This window comes from Onychostoma macrolepis, chromosome 11 (assembly GCF_012432095.1).
Source record: "Onychostoma macrolepis isolate SWU-2019 chromosome 11, ASM1243209v1, whole genome shotgun sequence".
NCBI classification, from domain to species: domain Eukaryota; kingdom Metazoa; phylum Chordata; class Actinopteri; order Cypriniformes; family Cyprinidae; genus Onychostoma; species Onychostoma macrolepis.
The window spans coordinates 17,913,408-17,934,381 of NC_081165.1; the positions used below are offsets into that span (position 1 = coordinate 17,913,408).

Sequence of the window (20,974 nt, forward strand, 5' to 3'; positions counted from 1 at the left end):
TTCAACCACCTCTTTTCATCTATTTACACTTCAGCATCTAATCAAGCTCAGGGTGGAAAAAGAGGGTCGACTACATTTTTATTTAATGAATTTAATTAATTCGTACATCTGTAACCCTGTGCTTAACAGATGCTCTGCGTTTTTCTGACAGTAAACGCAACATGTGTCCCCAGCTCACATTATGTGACTTCAGTGTGTCTAACCACAGTAAAGGTTTTGTGGGATATCAAAGAGGGTTCTGGTGGTTTCCTGTAACCATCAGCCGATATTAAGAAGCTTCGAATATAACACTTGTGAATTAGACCAGATTCACTATCTCATACAACACTGATTTTTTAGTATTGGAACAAAATGGGGCACAAAATCGAAAGAGTATAGTTTACATTTCAAGGAATTATAATATAATAAATGATCATTATAAAACAATGTGCATTTGTTAACACACTCAGATTCAAAAAAAAAAAAAAAAAAAGAGCCATTATGCCATACATATTTATTATAAATACTGACAAATCCCACACTTTAGTGTATGAATGAATTGAGCATACAGGATGGTTTCTAATTTTAAGAAGCATCTATTGAATTGTCACCACAAACACACAGAATATAATTCAATACTGACAAAATATTTTTCATAGCATTTGTGTATCAGATTACTAATCTTTCTCTGGTGTCACTGACCTGCTACTCTTAAAATGACAGAAATCATCGAAAAATACCTTCATAAAATAAAATAAAAATCTTCATAAAACGTGTTGTTAATATCATAATTGTGACAGAAAAATCACACAATTACCTTAAACTATTTAATAAAAAAGTTAAATGTCACCAGAGCCTGTGTAATATGTGTACTGTGTAATAACTTAAAACGAGGGAAGTTAACAAAAGGGAATGTAAACAAAATTATTTAACTTACAATTATGTACAAAACTTTTTTTTTTAAGTCTCACCAGAGCCTGTATGATGTTATTGAACTCAAAGCAAGTGAAATATTAGAAGACCTCCAGGATGAAGGCTGACTTTGATAGTACCTGAATTACTTATTTAAATATCTGACATGATAGCTTAAAAGCTTAAAAAGAGGTAATGGTGCGATTAAGTCAAAAACGGAAATGTAGCTATTTTAAAAACAAATGTCGGGCAAAGTTGTGAAACCTGTTTTGTTAAACGTCTGAAGATCAGCAAACAGTACAGTAGTTTATTCTTTTCATGCATCAGATGAGATCAGCCTGAGATTTCAGTGATTGGGATACTAGTCCAAACAACTAATGATCGTCGGGTTCCTGTGACCGAGTGTTTACAGTAGAAGTCAATTCAAATCAAATACATATGGCCGAAACAGTTGGCCTCCAGCATAGATGCTGATTTAATGACACGACTGAACAATCGACAGCAGCAAACTGAGCAAAATATAAAAAATGACTGAACCCTCATGAGTCGTGAAGTCGTGGGAAAATCATCGCTTCATTCACACAATCTCCATATTTTCCCTCATACTGACTTATAGGCGACTTATATAGCAAATTAAGTTGTATTTGAAGTTTCCTGTAAAGTAATAATTAATTTACAGAGCTAGACTAACGTTAGTTGAACGGCTAACGTATAAGAGACACCACGCTAACCCCTCGTGTCAAAACTTGCTTAATTTTCTGAAAAAAAGACTGAAACTTACCTTGTCCCGGCCATTCTCCTCACATTGTACGGTTAAACCACAAAAAGTATAAAGGGAAAGGGTAAAGACGGTAAAACTTTATCCCCTAGGTCTGTCGGACGTCCTGCGCGAGAGCTTCGTGATGTGCATTGAGTCTCAAATGCTGCTGCTGCTACGCGCGCGTGAGCCGGATGGCTGGGGGTGTCTCGTGGGCACAACTCTCTCTCTCTCTCTCTCTCTCTCTCACTCACTCACTCACTCTCTCTCTCTCTCTCTCTCTCTCCACCCCCTACACACACAGATAGAGCCACTACGGTTTGCTACACACTGAGTGACGTCCAAAAACTTTAGTAAAACAAACTACATGCTTTGGAGAGTTTACTTTAGGTGTTGGGTTATACTACACGACAGGTGCAAATTCAGGTGGAGTTGGATTCATATGTTTTATTGCCTGAAGGGATTTATATCGGATTCAAACAGCGCCACCTGCTGGCGAACAAGGTAACATGTTGTAAACGAGGAGCACACGCTGAAATTTCTTTCCGTGATGATACAGCTACACTGCTTAAAATACACAATGTATGCATGATGGTTTAGGTTTTGGCTGTCTTTCTGGTCTCCCAGCCTAGTGAAACTGGGTTTTAGCTGGTTTAAAATGGTCATTCAGCCTGGCCAATATGGTGTGGCTTCCAGTCAGTCTGTCAGTAAAATGTGATTATTTATTTATTTAGTTAGTTTGGTAGCAGGGTAAAAGAAATCGTAAGAATAGTATCCACATATAATCCATTTATAGAGAGATTCACACCCACAGAAATCTATTTTTATAAGTAAAAAAAGTCAGAAAATTCATAACACAGCGAGGCCAACCTGGCGGAGAGGTACAGAACAGTAAACTAGTTTTAGGCTGGTTTCAGTTGTTATTTTTCCAAATTTCTGTTTAAGTTGTTTTTAAGTTTTTGTGTTCTTTCTGGAAAAAAAAAAAAAAAGTATGGGTAATATAAAAGTACACATGGGTATTTAACACTTTATTCACCAACCTTCATTGTTTTCCAAATTTCAAGGCAAAGGAAAACAGCAAAAAGTAAGGAATTGGTTGACAACTACACAAATATTTGAAATTTCATAACTATTATAACACATTACTCAAACACTGTTTAGTATGTTATTAATAAGTGCATTCAAATAAACGTAAAACCTTTGTTAGACTGAGGGTGCTCTCCTTTCACAAAGACAAACTCCTGTATGTCCAGTCTGGTAAAAATATTCTAATATTTACATTAATTGCACATACATTCAAATACATACTATGCAGCATTCAGTTCCAAGTGTTAACTTACAGTAGCACCATGTTTCAAAAAGTAATATTTCCATGAAGAGAATCACATAGGTTGCAGGTGACATTAACATCATTATAGCACAACGTGTAAAGTATTATGACTTTTCCTTGGGATTTTCACTTTGAGAGTAATATTACAATATCCACAGCAGCAGAGAAGTCAGAGCACACCGGCCCCGCGTTTAACACATTATCAGAGTCCCACAGTCTTACAGAAACGATAAAGAAGTAGTGTGTTTACTGAAAAATAGATGACCGGTTCATATCTTGATGATGAGCCATGTGAGTTTTCTCGTCTTATGAGAGCAGTGAAGGTGATCGATCTTAGCCACAAAATGTTACATGCTTGATTGGACAGAGATTTTCTCATCTCCATCAAAGTCCATTATGGTAAAAAGTTTCCATGATGGAAGTCTTTCATTAAAAAGTTCGCAAAAAAAAGTAGCGAATCAAAAAAATGTGAATAGAAACATTAATGAACTGCATTGAGAGAGAAACTGAGATGACCACACCGATACAACTCCACACTTCATTATAGCTAGACGTTTGCAGAGTTTACTTGCTGTCCTCGGGTCAGGAGTTCATCGGTTCACATTCCTCACCTCTGCGCATCCTTCACAGTGGATAGTAGAGACAGATCTAACCTACCCATCCTTCCCAAATTTGGCCCCTGAGTAAACAAACAATAACAAATCTTCAGGTTTGGGCAGAATATGGACAACAAAGACAAAAGAAAGTCAAGTACAAAATGAGGACAATGTGTAATTATGGCAGTGGGACGCTCTGCACCATTCTGTATTCTGTTAACACACTTTTTTATCAGTAATGAAGCACTCTTGTCGTCACGTGCGCATCTAAAGGAATGTCAGGAGAATTGAAAAGCTGCTCATGCGGCGAGGGACAGCATGAACATACACTGTGTGACAGAGGGAAGAGGGCTACTGAGGATTAGGGCTGATAACTAGCTGGCTGAATTATATTAAGCAGATGGTGTGTACAACAAACTCACATTGATTTGGAGGATGGTTTCTTCACTTTTGGCCTCTTTCGACGATGAAGAGGCCTGAAGCATGTGGAGCGCACACACACAGCACCCCACGCCAGCAAAAACACAAACACATTGCAAAGATAAGAAATAATTAAGATAAAAATATCTAAGACATAAATAAGAAAAATCTTTATAACAGTAATAAATATAAGCATGTGTGTGTGTGTGTGTGTGTAGATATTTATTAGTAGTATATATTAGTATTAAATTTAATAGTTATACCGAGGTTGGATTTATTTGATCAAAAATACAGTAAAAACAGTAATATTGTGAAATATTATTACAATTTGAAATAACTGTTCTATTTTATTACATTTTAAAATATAAATTTATTTCTGTGATGTCAAAGCTGAATTTTCAGCAGTCATTACTCCAGTCTTCAGTGTGATTTTAATATGCTGATTGTTGCTTAAGAAATATTTAATATTATTATAAATGTTGACAGTAATTGTGCTGTTTAATATTTTTGGACACCATGATAATTTGCTGAATAGAAAAGGCTTGATTTTATTTATGAAATAGTAATTGTCTTTATGGTTACTGATCAATTTCATGTTTCTTGCTGAATATGTGAATTACTTTCTTTAAAAAATCTTACCCCTTATCACTTCAGAACAGTTGTACACACACACACACACACACAATCCTTTTTATTTAGCCATTAAAACAGGAATGACATACCTGTAATCGTACAAAGAGTTTCTTTCTTTACCACCTATAAGAGATAATGATGTGTCATTTGGTTATAAATTGTATGTTTACAGGTATTATGTTGAAATGCAGCATCAATGCCAAAACAATCATCACATGGCATGACTCACCTGTCTCCTGATCGCACTCTTTGTGACCTTTGCAGCTGCGCAGTTTCATGAGCTGCTGGTGCATGTGATTCACTGCATCACGATCAAGTGTGCTCACAGCATTTATCAGCTGCACAGAAAATAACAAGAGTGGAAATGATAGGGGTCCCCATGATTACTTTAAATCTTCTTTAATAACTAAAAAAGTCTAAAAGAGACCTACCTGATAAGGGTCTGTGTTCAGATCAAAATACTCTAGGAAGCCAGTGGCAAACTCACAAAATAGGAAGTTGTGCGTCTCATTGATAGTCCTCAGACACCAGTAAGTGTTATTGTTGGCACTGGTGCAAGCACAAAATGGCCCCACTGACAACACAAAAAGATAATATAAGTGAAATCACATCATTATTTAATTTGACAAACATATTAAATACGGTTTTGTGTGATATACTGTATGAAAAAACAATGTGATATGCTATGCTCTGCAGTACTTGTCCAGAAGGGGGCGGTCTGCCAGTGCTGGTTATCATGGGTGAAGCAGGTGAGGCCAGGCATGCTGCAAGTGTCATTATTACGGAGGCGCTTCAGGAGCTTCCTCAGCTTTTTCCTGCGTTTCTGCTCTTTCATCAGCCACTGTTTCTTATCTTTGGAGGTCATTCTACTAGATTAAAAGAACAGATATCTTCACTATCAACAGTAGTCAACTGTAGATTGCAACATTAGTGATAAGACGTTAATGTGCCTTCCTTCAGCTGTATGACAGATGATAAATGAAAACCTACTCAACAGAATGCATCCGGCTTGATTTGAGTTTGAACAGTGCCCTATTGTTGTGTTGATACCTTTAAAGAAAACATATTACACAATTATGTCAAATGTGTGATCAAGCCAACACTTAATGAAAGTATTAAAACCTTTTTTTATGTAAAAGGCGGAGGCTTACATGTTTTGGTTGCATTCACACTCTTTCGGTCGAACCTGCTTTAGATGTCCTTTCACCTCTCTGAGATTCTTTATTTTTGTCTGCAATGTCTCAATCTATTCGAAGAGCAAGATGTATTTAATAGTACAATCATGTTTTTTTGTTCTTATTCAGATTGTTTAAGAACAACTTCATAATCCTACCTCATGCTCAATGTGTAGTTTGTGATCTTTCCATGCTTGTAGAGATTTATATAATCCACCATCACACCTGACTGTGTCGTTCATCAGTATTGAGCATCTAAACAATAAAGTAAAGTTCATTTTTCAGTTGTCTATGTAGGTTTTAAACAAGTAAGTATGGCTATTAGATTATCACCTATTCTAGTTGTTATCATACACAGTAACGAACTATCTGTGTTGTACCTGTAGGTGACTTTAAGAGCAGCAGGTGGCTTGAGGGAGTTGAAGTTGTTGTCTGTGGGTCCCATTCCGCTATATTCTACATTCTCTCCATACACTGCCTGCTTTCTGCCTAGCATGAGGCTGGTGTTGAGGTTGAGGGGCTGGTAGCCTTTCTCCAGGTCCAGAGTGTAGACATTTGAGTCCAAGTGATAAGAGACAGAACGAGCCCAACGATTACGCGGCAAACTCTTCTTGGTCTTCAACTCTGGAATTAACATTGAAATATTGTTTACAGAACGTTACTATAAAATTATTTCTCAAACTGCTATCACACCAATATCATATATGCATGCATTTGAATATATTCAACCACCAGATGGAGACATTTGTACTGAAAAGAACAGGTGCTTATATATTATATATTTATATATAGATAGAAGTGCTCACTAACACAGATTTAGACAGATTTGTGAACAATATTTGAGAGAAATAGGCCTTTTGTGTACATAGAAAAAGTCTTAGATCTTTGAGTTCAGCTCATGAAAAATGGGGGCAAAAACGAAAGTGTTGCGTTTATCATTTTTTCCAAGTGGATATATCACCAATCACTTGGAGAAAAGTACCACTTAGATTCTGCTAAATATTACCTTTTTGTCCCATAGAAAGAAAGAAAAAAGGAAATATTACAAAGAGAAGTAATATTGTACAATATAATTATCATCTAAAATATCTCTTTTCTATCTGAATGCATTTTAAAATATAATTTATTTGTGTGATGGCAAAGCTGAATTTTCAGCAGCCATTACTCCAGTCTTCAGTGTCTCATGATCCTTCAGAATTATTCTAATCATTCAGAAATATGCTGATTTAGTGCTCAAGAAATATTTCTTATTATTATCAATGTTGAAAACAATTATACTGTTTAATATTTTTGTGGAAACTGATACATCTTTTGTAAAATTATAAATGTCACTTTTTATCAGTTTAATAATTGTTGAAAAGTATTAATTTCTTTCTTCACACACACAAATTTGAACTGGTGGTGTCTAAAAACATATTTTAGTAGAGTACATGTTGTTTTTGGGAAGCTCTTAAAAGCATGAAATGAACCCATTAACAATACATTTCAAATTACATACTTCCAGGGGTTCCTGCGCCTGATTAGCAATTGTCACTGTGATAAATGGAAATAAACAGATATCAAACAGATATCTTTCTTTAGGCATTATAAGCCACCTTCAAATTAACCATTTTACATTTTTGACTTAACTATGTTGATTCACTTATATCCATCCACCAAAAAAATTAAATAATAATACGTCTTTTCTGAAAACAGAAAAACAGCCTTCTTGCGATTTAACCACTGACTAAGCAAGAACAGTATGACACTCTCAGGACCAAATGTGTGAAACTATAGAATGACTCACTCTTTTTAGTGAGTGCCTTCTTCCTCTTGACAGGTACGGTGGGCTCACAATCACAGTGGGACGATGCGGAACGAGCTCCATTGATCTGTCCCCTGTTGGCAGCCATCAGACCCAAAGCATGAGGTGCATAGAGACCCGCCATCCCTTTACACTTATACAGCCTCGGCATGCCAGTGGCATCCTCAACACACTGCCACTTCTGCACAGAGGAGGAGCGGTTAGTTAGAAAGCACTAAACAGCAGGGGAATCACTTGAAATAGTCAAGGGAATATGCAGTGTAATTGAAAGTGAATATTTACCTGGCCTGGTTGCTCACAGGGAGTCTGGTATTCAGCTCTTTGACACAGGTCTCTGACCCGCTGATACTTTGGCAGCGAATTCTGTTCCACCTCTTTGCCATCTGCTAGCTTATGCAGAGGCTTGCTGTAGATCGGAAAGAGATCACATCAGGTTGCCACCCAAAAACAGCAAAGAATTAGATACAGCCCTATTTGAAACACGCAGATGTGTCCGATGTCAGTGTGCCATCTGGTGCCTCTCTAATGGAGCCAAGTCTAATCAATTTCTGGGGTTAAAAATCTTTTTCGGAGCGATACAGTGTAAGAGTTTGTGATACGGCGATCAATTAAAAATGCATGGGTTCATCTGGCCTGATCAAATGTACTCACCCCCTCTCCACCAGGAACGAATCCCTCCACACTTTCGCCTTCTTGTACGAATGAAACCTGGTAAAACTGAAAGAATACAAAGTCTGGGTTTTTGAATGGCAAGAATTAAATGTTTATGTTGGTGTAGTTTAAGTCACTGTAATTTATATAGTGCTTTATACAGTAGAGATTGTTTTAAAGCAATTTCACAGTAATAAAACAGGAAAATAATCAATTAACTTCTTTAAATATGAAACCAATTCAAATTCTGCTGTAAAGCAGCTCTAAAAAGACAATAATGTCATTCAGCTCAAGTCAGTTCAGCGCTGGATCAGTTCAATCACTGTGTATATTATAAAAAGTTCAGTTATAAGCCGCTCTACAGAAGGCCAAAATTCATACATTTTCAGAAATTCATCAGAAGATTATGGATCCAATTCAATTCAGCTAAAAGGCAGCTCTACAGAAGACAAGAGTGTCATTATCCAGCACAATTCAGTGAGTACCTGTTGACTGGTCTTTCTTTTTCTAACAGCTTGAGGATGGACTTGCCATCCATGTCCAAGGGAATATCCACTCCGGCCATGTCCAGTAAGGTAGGGGCAAGGTCAATGTTCAGGACCATGTGAGGATTACTGCAGGAGATCACAAACATGGAATTAACAATGTGTTATTTTTAGCATTTCACAGTGAAGTTGTGAGCTTAACATCTTTGACTCACATGGCACCCGCATCCACATTAGGGCCTCTCAGGTAGAAGGGGATTCGAATGTCAAATTCATATGGCATTGATTTTCCCTTGACCAATCCAAACTGGCCAATGTGATAGCCATGATCAGACATGTAAATGATGTAGGTGTTATCCAGCTCCCCAGTTTCCACCAACATATTGTAAACCTGTAGGGAAAAAACAGGAAACAGCATTTTACAATATCTAGGTTAGATTTTTACATTTCTACATTACCACCTCAGGTGTGAATTTTCTAATAATTCTATAGCTCGTCGTCAATTATTCTTTACGTAACTTACACTACAATTCAAGTTTTGGTTGGTAAGATTTTTTGAATGTTTTTGAAATAAGTGTCTTATGCATTTAATTGATAAAAAATATATATTGTAATATTATTATAATTTAAAATAGCTGTTAAAGCAGTATTTATTCCTGTGATTATTTATTGACTCACTCATAAAGACAGTCACTTCTTGCTTTGTTTCTGAATAAATCTGTGTTTTTGAACGAATTATTCAACTGACTCAAAATTTGCACTACTAATGGAGTAGTGCCAGCACTCTTAGAATGCCACAATGCCAGAGAAATACAAGTAATGTTTTTTTTTTTTTTTTGTGTATGTGGTATATTGTTAAGTTGGCATGATCTGTGACCTTGTCAACGCTGTCATCCACTGAAAGCAGGGTCTGCAGCCTCCTTCTCTGCAACATATTGGTGAACTGCATGTGCACAGGCTTCATGGGTCCTGTGTACCGCAGGATCCAGTGCTTGTCTGGGTTTGGGGCATGGTTGTAGCTTGGGGTTCTGTGTGGGACATTTTCAGAATTGTTAAAACCTGTGACACTGAAAGAAATGAAAATATTTATACACTTTACAGTCCATAAATAAAACTCAACATTGTTGCCAAGAGTCATAGTCCTACTTTTTGTGCATATCTTGAGGGTACAAACATCTGTGAATGGCGAAGCTTTGTGTGTAATGCATTGTGTGCTGCTTCATGGTGCTAAACCTGCTGAATAATATTGCAGAGGAATTTCATGGTGTTGCGGATTGAAAATGTCATTGTTGCAAAATTGTGCATTGTGCTGAATTCTGAAGTCCTGTTTCATATTTTAATAAGCCAATGCATTGTCATCTTTTGGTTTGTGAAGATCCGATTTGCATAAAGTTGCATGCACATACCAGCTGCAGCTTTAAGAATGAGCAAATAATAATGATCAAAAAAAATAAAAAATTACAGTAAACTTGTGTTTGATAAATTATGCTAATTTAGAACTTTTATGAAATATAAAAGTTGCAGAGTAATCAAACGCAAACCACAAAGCAAACAACAAAAAAAAAAACAGTACATACACCAGCCATGGGGTTTATATCTCTAATGGGACCCAAGAATGCAACAAATAAATCATGATATTATAATAATAGCACTGTATATCTCTCTTGAGCCTACTATGTAAACTCATTTGCCGGAGGCGCTATGGAAACAATTACTGTACACAGAATACATAATCAATCCTCTGTTCCTGCAATAAACCAAGAGCAAATAAGTCATAAGAGTTGGTTCGTTAAAAGTAGCTAGTGTGAAATGAGAATAGCGGCTACAGTACTATACAGTGAGCATTATTTATTAGGTGGTCGTATCTCAAACGGCATGAGAACATTTGATAAAGTGCTTAAGACTGAAAAATTGATACTGAATGAGATTTATGAGACCACATAAAGCTGTTCACGGAGACTGAGAATTCTCTTAGTGTGTGTGTGTGTGTGTGTGTGTGTGAGAAAGAAAGATGAAGAGAAACAGGGAGTCTTACATGTGTTGAGATGCATTGGAGAAGGCGCTGCTGTACTGAGGTGCTGCATCCTCCGGCCCATGAGGGGCAGCGTGGCTCAGGACCATCATCACAGGCCTGTGTGGGTACATTCTCTTTGACATACGAAAGTAGTTGATGCTGTCGTTTGTGATTACATCAGTGAGATAGTCCTGTAAAAGAAACAACATTAGTCTCTTATGCATACCAGGGCTGCAGTCATTTGATCAAAAATACAATAAAACTGGCATATTGTGAAATATTATTGCAATTGAAAATCTGAGGTTTTTCATTTTTATACATTTTAAGATATAATTTATTCCTGTGATGGCAATGCTGATTTTTCGGCAGCCATTACTTCAGTCTTCAGTGCAACATGATCATTCAGAATTCATTCTAATATGTTGATTTGGTGCTCAAGAAACATTTACTATCATTATAAATGTTGAAAACAGTATTATTTTTGAGGATAATTGATATGGTCAAAATTTGATATGGTGCTAATACATTGTGCAACCCTTAATATGTTGGGTAAATATTGTGAATAAGCAGAACAGATCTGACAGTAGTACATGCCCTACTGTAGGAAATGTGTTTCATCACACAATGTTCAGTCATGCTCTTTGAAAAGATACAGCAGACAACCTTTGGATACTCTGTGCCATGCTTTTCTCGGATACCGTTCCGGCACAGTGTGTAGTTGTAGAAGCGAGAGTTCTTCACCAGTGCTACCCATTCTCTCCAACCAGGAGGCACATAAGAGCCATTGTACTCATTCAGGTACTTGCCAAAGAAGGCTGTAACAAAAAGCGATTATTTTGAGATCAGAAAATGGCAGAAGCGCAAATGTCAGGTAGGCACAGTTCACCCCAAAATTAAAAGTGGCTGAAAAATGACTCATTCATAAGAACAGATTTGGAGAAATTTAGCATTGCACTACTTGCTCACCAATGAGTGAATGGGTACCGTCAGAATGAGAGTCCAAACAGCTGTTAAAACATTACAATATTCTACAAGTAATCCACTCGACACCAATTCCTCAATATCTTGTGAAGTGAAGAGCTACATCTTTGTAATAAACAAATCCATCATTAAGACATTTTTAACTTCAAACTGTTGCTTCTGGCTAAAATATGAGTTCTCTATCCAAAATTCAGCTTTCTCCAGTGAAAAAGTCAGCTTGTCTGAATCGGGAGAGAAATATTCATCAATCAAGCAATGTTTACAAGTGAAAACAGTGAAAACAGTTCTAAGCAAATAGGTCTTTTTCATTGTAGAAGGCGTTATGAATTCGGTATTTTGGCCAGAAGCAACTGTTTAAATTTAAAATGCCATATTGATGGATTTATTTCTTATAAACACACAGTTTTTTGTTTGACAAGACATTAACTGATGGACTGGAGTTATGTGGATTAATTCTGTACTATTAAGATATTTTTAATCAGCTGTTTGGACTCTTATTCTGACAGCACCTATTCACTGCAGAGGATTCATTGCTGAGCAAGTGATGTAATGATACATTTCTCCACATCTGTTCTGATGAAGAAAACTCGTCTGCATCTTGGATTGCCTAAGAGTGAGTAAATGCAGCAAATTTTCATTTTTGGATGAACTAACTGAAGGCTTTAACCGAAAGCAATTTGTGAATGTAGTTCAGTGTTGACAATAATACTGCACACAAATACGTGCTGCCTACTAACCCGTCCTGTAGCCTGAATTGTTGAGGTGAACAGCAAAAGTGTGAGGTTCATGGTGGGCCTGCCAGGACGGTGATGAGCAGTTCTCATTGTTGGTGTAGGTATGGTGGTTGTGCACATATTTCCCAGTCAGGATGGACGATCGAGAAGGGCAGCACATCGGAGTGGTGGCAAATGCATTGGAGAAGTGAGTGCCTCCCTGCATCATTACGCGCTTTGTTTTGTTCATGGCCTGCATTGAGCCTTTAGGGAAAAATGGGGAATACATGTAGATTCGAAAAAGAGGGAGACAGAGATCCAGATTGTTTTATGTAACAGATGCTTGACCATAAATTTCGTCCCTAAAAGGGTTTGAATGAAAAGCCTGAACAAAGACCAGCAGCAAGGCCATTATGTTGCCACTTCAGTGATTAAAGTGCCAAAAAACGAGTAAAAAAACAGCATGGTTGGCACAATGGACCTCAGCAGTTGGCCGATGCTACTGGACTGACTGTGTAAGATGCTCTTATGCTAAGAAAAGAATAAAATGATATGATAATGAATTGTGAATCATACTCTGTATAAACTCACATACTCACAATCAAACACAAAAACACACCCACATACAGAGAAACACAGATGGGCAACGCACCGAGTTCAATGTCCTGGTCATCAGTAAGAATGAGAATGATGTTTGGACGAACGTTTCGGCGATCCCTCTGAAGACGAGACCGCAGTCTCTGGCCAGAGATGTACATGGTTCCATCCGAGGGGCAGAGGAACGTCAGGGTGAAGACAAGGAGAAGGGTGGCCGGTCTCCACCCAACTGCCATGACTTTAACCTGTCTTCCACCTCCCACACTTCTTAGAAAGATCAGTTTCTTCTCAACCTGGAGAACAAAACAAGACTAAGTGGAATTTTTACAGGGACCACCCTAAATGGAATGGAAGTTTTTCATATATTTTAGGTTTCTGATATCACAAACAATGTCTTCAGAACCAGCTTGGTTTCACAATATATGATCTATTTGACTTAGAGAGGAAATTTTTTGTTTTTATAGTACAGTACACTCTTTTATAAATAAACAGATCAAAAGTGACAGTAAAGACATTTATAATATTACAAAATATTTCTATTTCAGTTAAATGCTGTTATTTTGAACTTTCTATTAATAAAAGAAAAACAAAAAAAACAAATATATAGCATTAACTCAAACTGGCATTACTGACAGTGGCACATACACACACACACACACACACACACACTCCTTCTCAAATGACCCTTCTATTCTACTCCTTTGGGGTTTTGGTCACCACTGGCAGAGTAACTGAGGAGCTTGTCTATATAAATGATCTTATTTATGACGCTTGGCATTAATTAATCATTAATGATGCACAGAGACCGAATCATTCTGTAACGATCGGCTCGGTTGAACACATGACAGCTGGTGTGGATGCTAATGACAGCGGGCTACAGGCCAAAAGGAGGGTGAATGATAAGGGCCAAAGGTTAGAAGAGGAAAGGGTCATTATTAGAGAAGACAGTTGGGTGTTAATGGATTGGAAAAGGGAGGGTATGTGATGTCTGATACAAATTAGTTATGGAAATGTGTAGATGCATGTTTAAACTGACCTCTCAGCCAGAGTTGGGTCAGTTAATGCGGTAGAATGGACTATCGTGATGAATGTGCATTTGTTTTGCTTCGGGATTAAAAAAAAAAAAAAAAAAAGCCAGAAATGAATAATATGCACAATTATTAACATCAATGAGAAACGTGATAATTGTTAAAAATGTTGTTTACCAGGGAATAAACCCTTGACTAAATACATGAAATTATAATAAATCTTGACATTTAAAAAGTTTTCAAATGAAATTTTGAATTCATCACACAGCCTTCGAAGTTACATATAAATAATATAGAATGTATTCTATTGCACATGTATTTACTTCGCTATCCTACACATAATTGTTTAATTGCATTTTATTATGTAAATGTGAAACATTTTTTTTCTCATAAATATCCATCAAAACAAACCAACAGAAAACCACTGATTTACTGTGTAATTGCTAAATTTGACAAATTAAAAGTAAAATTGCTGCCTTTTATAAACGCCACAATTATAGACCATTGTGATTCGCTGATGCCAAAGAGAGACATTTTCCTCTGTGAAAGCAGCAATTCACATATAACAAGATGTAAATTGCAGTCAAATCAGTATAAGTGCAAAACACTCCACCTGTAACATACTAGAATTACTGGATAAAACCCACAGCAGTTGTTCTTTGTCCTCTGAGGAGGTCAAACAAAAAAGTCTGATAACTGATAATCAAATACAATATGAGGAGTTTGTAGCTTCTTTACACAGCATTAACCCAACACACCACCAACTGTGATGGGTTACATTCAGAAGGAAACATGAGCTAAGATAGGAATTACTGTTTGTTTGAGACCACAGGAAACCCATCTCCCACAGCGTCAACCCATGAAACACAAATCCACATGGAAGTATCACTCTCATGGAGCTCCATGCTAGCTTATTTTCTTAAAGCTCAGAACTCGCAGGCTGCAACAGCCTCTGGCGATTTCCAGAGGTTAAAATTCATCCCATTCTCCTCAGTCTCATAATCTTACCTCAGAGCGGTCAAGGCCAGGCGTGCTGTAGATCCAGGCACCCTGCAGTCTTCAGGGCAGAGGTGATTGCACAAAGTTCACCCTCCAAACTAACAGCCAAAACTTTCTGCACGAGTAGCCTCGAGGGTCTCCCACTGCTCATCCCTGGAGCTTCTCATCTAAAGGTATTTTTAATCTTATCGTATATCTTGACAGCTTTCTGTCCTGCATCTACACTCTTCTCGTCACTCTTTCTCTTTCCATTTCTCCCACCATCTCCTCTCATACCCTCACAAACACTCACACAGCTGCATTCAGTCCATGTTAATTCCCGTTCTCTCCTCCGTCATTGTTCTCTCTCAGGGGAATGGATGAGGTCTGACCTTGGGGGTCTCCTCTTTTAAATTCTCTTGGCTGCTCTGTTCACCCCGGGCCCCCCTCCTCTCCTCCTTCTCCCTCTCGAGGACTCATTGCTGGCAATTGATAAAAACAACAGCTTGAGAAAAGAGTTAAATCTTAAATAACTCTAGCTGCACAAACAGGAGATGTTTTCGTCCTTAAAAGGAATGCTAACATTGTTAATTGCGACATACTGATTGCTACAGATTCTTTAAACACTTGCATGGTGATGGGAGAGATACGTTTCAAGCAATCTAGTGTGATTTTACAGGCTCTTCATTACTGCTGCACCAGTGAGAATAATTTATGACAAGGGGCTTGAGGTAAAATGGTGCCAGTATCAGATGTTCTGTATCTGATCTACCATTCTGTATGCCAGCTTGTCCTTTAGCGCAAAGCTCCTGTTATTGCTGCTGTCAGCATTTTGATCAGCTTGCATGGAAAATTGGGATGACATGATATGGTGTGGCAAACCTAGGGATATAATGAAAGCCAGAATGAAAAAAAATTTGAACCTCAGAAAACCAATTTTAAATTCATATCAAATTTCACTCAAAAGTAGGGGAAAAATGCAATAACATTTCTCAATTTTGAGCTAGTTATGAAAGGTAGAGTACATTTTTTAAATTATTGTTCAAAAATATTGCCTTGAAAATGTTCCACAGAGGATTGAATATATAAAATACAGCAAAATATAGTTAAAACATATTACAAAAACATTAAAATATCCCGATATGCAAGTTTTAATTTAATTTTGTCTTACCCCATTTGCAAATGTTTATTATTACCTTTTTAATTTTTTTTAAGAATAAACCAAGCATAAGTGTATAAGGTTTATAATTAAAACAAGTAAAACTATGTAATATTAATATATAGATTTACATATATAGTTTTTTCCCCCTTCTTTTAAGTTGCAAAATAATTGATTGCAATTGTCTACAGGACATTTAAGACATTTTTTTATTTTATTTGATATGGCATTTGTGTGTGTGTGGGTATTTGTGGTTTAATGACATGGATATGACAGAGGCATTACAATTTGAAGGTGGTTTATGAGGACACTGCCTATGTCCCCGTAATTCAAAAGGCTTCTGGCAGTCTCATTGACAAACGTAATAATACATTTTACGGAAGGTCTTAAACATGGCGGAACAACTGAAACCAAAAAGAGACATTGGACACAGGTGAAATAGGGCGCACTTGACCCGACTTTCATGCCCTGGGCCTCTCAAGTACCGCCATCCGTCTACTTCCTGCCCTCATAACTATGCTGGCATGGCTTGGGGAATGTGCGTCCACCCTCCAATTCAGTATGCAAACTTTCCAAAGTCTCCTTGAATTTGCCAACAGCAGTTGGCATTCAGATGCAAATGGTCTGACAAGCCTCTTTCATGGAGAAGACCTTTATCTGCCAGCTAGTTTAAAGTGAGGTGGGGGGATATGTGGATTCTCCAGTTGAATACTGTACATCAGACCCTTTTGTGGTAGACTGTGGCCAAACGGACTTGCGTCGGATTTGGTCAACATCAGTATCCATCATTCCTTACTTGTTTGGAGTGGAACATATAGGCCATGGCACCTACAACAATTGATTCGTGAGTTTTAATGATGGCGCGAGCAGTCGCAGAGGGGCATTTTCCTACGGCAAATATTGAACATACAATTATCACGAGCAAATGGTGGTTTCTGCCTTGATCAGCAATATGATAAACAGCTGAAAAGCTACATGTCAGCAATGTGTGAACACAAAGGGCTTCTAAATCATACAACTAAACTAATTAGACTGGTCAGAGTCAACACCTTAAGTCCTGTAATCGTCATTGACATGTAACCCTCTGAGACACATCACACGACTATGCTGACAAGAGCAAATGAGAGAGCAACTCAGCTCAAGTGAGAAACAATAGATGGAGGATGGCTAAAATACCTAAAGTATTCTCAAAATACCTATTCTAAATGCAATCAGCAACACTGTAGCATAATGTGGATTACCAAATACGTATATTATATATATATATTTATACTTTTCTTTAAAATGGTAGTAAATGCTAAAATACTCAATATAAAAAATATTAACAAAAAGTGCTTATTAAATTTTCTGCCCCATTCACTTCCATTTTAAGTGCATCATTGTTAATTTAATTTTCTTAAAGAAAAGAAAACAAGGGGCGAGTTGGAATTATTTTTGGTGGTAATCAACTTTATGCCAAAAAATGTTGTCATTCGTATTTTGAATCCAGAATATTAATTTAATAGAAGTTCTGTATAAGCACAAAGCACACTTTAATCTAGTTGAGCTTCTCTGAACTGATATCCGAGTGAGTTTATGATGAGCCTTTTCTGTTTCAGCTTCAAACAACACCAAAGAAAGGTCAGAATAACCCTTAATGATCACAATCATCTGCTTGTTATCGTAGCAATCAGCTAATAACGCACAGATGAAAAGCCATGTTTTGGTGCTTCCTCTAAAGCCAAATGACACTGACACAATTTTCAGAATAAAGAACAAAGGGAGGGAAAAAAAGCAAGACATCAAATGCACTAAAGAATTTAATTAAATGTGGTTTGAAATGTATGCACTGTTGCTATTATAAGGCTAAAAATCAGAAAAAACTAGACAGGAACCCTAGGTACTAATAATTGTTGTTGCCCTTACTAATTGCAGTGTCTAACCAGCGACTGATTAACAAATGATATGTGTAGTACTCCTGCCATCAGGAGCAAAGGAATCCAGTCCCCGTTCTTCGTATCTGTCGGCAACCATATGGCATTCACTAGACAAGCGTGGTGGTCCTGAGCCCTGTGGCCAGTGGGGGATATTTGTGGGGGTCACCCTGGTGACTTTACCGCCCTCCGTCTGTCTTCTGACAGAAGGACAGAGGGGCCGCATACAGTGGGGTCCAAAAGTCTGAGATCGAAGATGGAAATTTGGGATTCAAAATCCAATTCAGGCCTAAAAACATAGGGAATGTTTTAAAATAATAAATAATAAATAGTTACTTTGGAGTTCATGGAGTTTGAACTGAAGTAAAAGGGGGACAAACCCACCAAAGAAAAAAAACTTGTTACGACAATATTGGATTAAACCAGCAAATGCAAAAGAGAATTATATTCACTAGTTGCCTCAGAATTTTTGGCCCAGCTGTACAAACTATCAGCAGTGCTGTGATTGAGCCTCTGAGGGTTTCATGTGGAACCTGTATATCTCAACTGGTAAATGTTTCAACCGCAACAAAGTGTTTTACCACTGCTAACCACTAGGAAAATCTTTTAGGATTACCAGCCACTGGTCCCACTCATCCGCTTCTGACAAAAGAAAGAGATGAAAACTACTAGTTACTTCATTTGCATATTATAATGCAGAAGGAGAAGTGTACCTCGGTCCTTAAGGGCAACAAAATATTAATCGCATTAAAACCACAAGTAGGCTACTATGACTATATAGTAAAACCAGGAATAGCATATCCAAGGACATTACATTTATTTTTATGTTTTTATCTATGAAACATCTGAGTCTGTAGTGAAAGATTTGTTTGTTTGTGTCCAATGATTAGTATCAGTTTTCCATACAATCTGCTTTCTGCCACGCTACAGGATGCCAGTTCACATCATTCATTCTCTTTTAATTACTTGCAATTTTTCTTGTCTCCTCTAAATGACTTGGGGGAGAGGGGAAGGGTAATGGCCCTGACTTAATGATGATTACAGACAATATTGGTTTCTTATTTCAGTAAACTGGCTCAGTGGTGAATACAAAGAAACATAAATCTTTATGGTCACTCAGTGAGTGACTCAAGCAGAAATAACAAGCATAACAATAAATAACAATATTTAATTACCTACAATTAAAATAGTTATAATAGAGAACGTAGTCCAACAAGAGAAAAATCTAATCAAATCAAATAAAAATAGCAGAAAAATTTGATGACAATGTAATTTAAAATGTGTGTGAGTATGTTGCACTTTTTTGTTATTTGAATACAATTATTTTGCTAAAAAAAGGAACTTTTGCATATCTCTAAGCAACAAAAAGTAGTGGTGTAAGGGTTTCTGTATTAAGTGTTTTTAAATGATTTGGTTGACTGAAAGATTCACTTTAGAGTGACTGACTCACTCATAAAGATGGTCACTTATTTAGTTCCTGTATGAATCAGCATTTTGATCAAACCAGTTGCATGCAACTTTCACTTTTCGCCACAGTAATGTAAAGAAATTAAACTATGCAAATAAAATACAATCTACTTTTTCAAACAAAAAAAAAATATTTTTTACAATTAAAATTAACTAAAATGAAATTGGAATTGTAAATCCAATGAAATAATGAAAGAAAACTAAAAACAGGTATATTTTCAAAACCACAATAAACCCAATTGCCACCATTCACTAACCCTATCTTCTACCTACAAAGGAGCAGCAGAAAGTGTAATTATCACATCCAACGTCTCTGACCCCTGTGGATTCCTGCACATGAACATTAGCAGTGATTCGAAAGGGCTTCCCACTGTCAGTGTGGCCACTGTGAGGATTTTCTAATCTTCGCTGGAGATTGTCCCTGGGGATGTGCGGCTGGTTGGTATTTTCCTTTTCTGACTTTCCTCATCCTAATCCTCTTCTCCTTCTCCCTTCCTTCTCTTTGTGGTTAGATTAGCAGGCTTAGTGGTAGCCCCTCCAAAATCTATACATGTTACAGGCCTCATTGCCAAAAACACACAAGGGCTTTAAGAACAGCAGGGATGGATGGGAACTTAAAAAGAGGAATTAGACAAGGTCCGATGCCCAGCACAATGACCCAAGCCTTCAGAAGAAATCTCAGCTCTTCAGACATAAACTGCTTTGATTGTCTATATGGGAAAAGAAACAGCTAATGAAGTATGAAACAGTTATGAAATATGGACCTTGAAATTTTCAAGTATTGTAGGTCATTAATAAGATAATTTTCCCAATAAGTAAAAGAACACCACATCAAAACAATGCTAAGAAGTGACCCTGCATAAAAGCTACACTAAGTGGAATGAATTTGAACAATCTTTAACTGACTTCTTTAAAAATCTAATTTTACTTGCACTGTGTGATTGTTTCTAAAATTTAGATGGTGTGATAAAGGCCCATATTTTCAATCATGCTCTGTTTTGAGCACAACCAAGGCATAACCAGTGTCTCCATTGGCATGCTGCCCATATCAGTGACTCTCACAACTAAAGCATTATACATCTCTTTCTTTTTTCAGCATTTCTCTGTTTTCATATTGGAAATAGTTTATTTAATATGCCATCGCAGCCTCTGATTAAAAAAGTACTAAAGATGCATTCCTGGACAGTTCTTATCATTATCATTCGTTCCTGTCCTGCTGAATTTGGACCTAATAATGAGTAGTCCAAATCGAAAGCAGTTTCTCACACTCACATAACCATAAACACACATTTAACAGAAATAAATCACCCACTGTCAGACACAAATGCCAAATTGATAAAACAGCTGGTGAAAATCACTGTCTCATTTCCGCCACATTGTGT

At 37.1% G+C, this 20,974-nt stretch overlaps 2 protein-coding genes across 9 annotated transcripts in view; both read right to left on the reverse strand.

The window, feature by feature from the left end:
- Positions 1-1,905, reverse strand: part of arhgap46a (Rho GTPase activating protein 46a) — a 29,530-nt gene extending 27,625 nt beyond the window's left edge. Inside the window, exon 1 of the mRNA XM_058790957.1 lies at positions 1,673-1,905. Within this exon, the coding sequence (XP_058646940.1) occupies positions 1,673-1,686 (14 nt within the window). The 5' untranslated portion in view covers positions 1,687-1,905. The remainder of the gene's footprint in view (positions 1-1,672) is intronic.
- A 553-nt stretch (positions 1,906-2,458) lies between these two features.
- Positions 2,459-20,974, reverse strand: part of sulf2a (sulfatase 2a) — a 31,178-nt gene continuing 12,662 nt past the window's right edge. For 2 of the 8 annotated variants that reach the window (XM_058790963.1, XM_058790962.1), the window contains exons 3-23: positions 14,084-14,151; positions 13,103-13,340; positions 12,475-12,714; positions 11,420-11,571; positions 10,778-10,947; positions 9,620-9,770; positions 8,958-9,133; positions 8,743-8,871; positions 8,258-8,323; positions 7,889-8,012; positions 7,589-7,787; positions 6,183-6,426; positions 5,961-6,057; positions 5,779-5,873; positions 5,618-5,677; positions 5,327-5,496; positions 5,059-5,201; positions 4,857-4,965; positions 4,717-4,750; positions 3,997-4,050; positions 2,464-3,657 (exon numbers count right to left, since the gene is read on the reverse strand). In XM_058790963.1, coding sequence (XP_058646946.1) covers positions 3,627-3,657; positions 3,997-4,050; positions 4,717-4,750; positions 4,857-4,965; positions 5,059-5,201; positions 5,327-5,496; positions 5,618-5,677; positions 5,779-5,873; positions 5,961-6,057; positions 6,183-6,426; positions 7,589-7,787; positions 7,889-8,012; positions 8,258-8,323; positions 8,743-8,871; positions 8,958-9,133; positions 9,620-9,770; positions 10,778-10,947; positions 11,420-11,571; positions 12,475-12,714; positions 13,103-13,283 — 2,625 coding nt within the window. In that variant the 5' untranslated portion in view covers positions 13,284-13,340; positions 14,084-14,151 and the 3' untranslated portion in view covers positions 2,464-3,626. Of the gene's footprint in view, positions 3,658-3,996; positions 4,051-4,716; positions 4,751-4,856; positions 4,966-5,058; positions 5,202-5,326; positions 5,497-5,617; positions 5,678-5,778; positions 5,874-5,960; positions 6,058-6,182; positions 6,427-7,588; positions 7,788-7,888; positions 8,013-8,257; positions 8,324-8,742; positions 8,872-8,957; positions 9,134-9,619; positions 9,771-10,777; positions 10,948-11,419; positions 11,572-12,474; positions 12,715-13,102; positions 13,341-14,083; positions 14,152-15,083; positions 15,103-20,974 lie in introns of those variants that run through there. The other 6 variants (XM_058790964.1, XM_058790961.1, XM_058790965.1 and 3 more) reach the window with 5 other exon arrangements.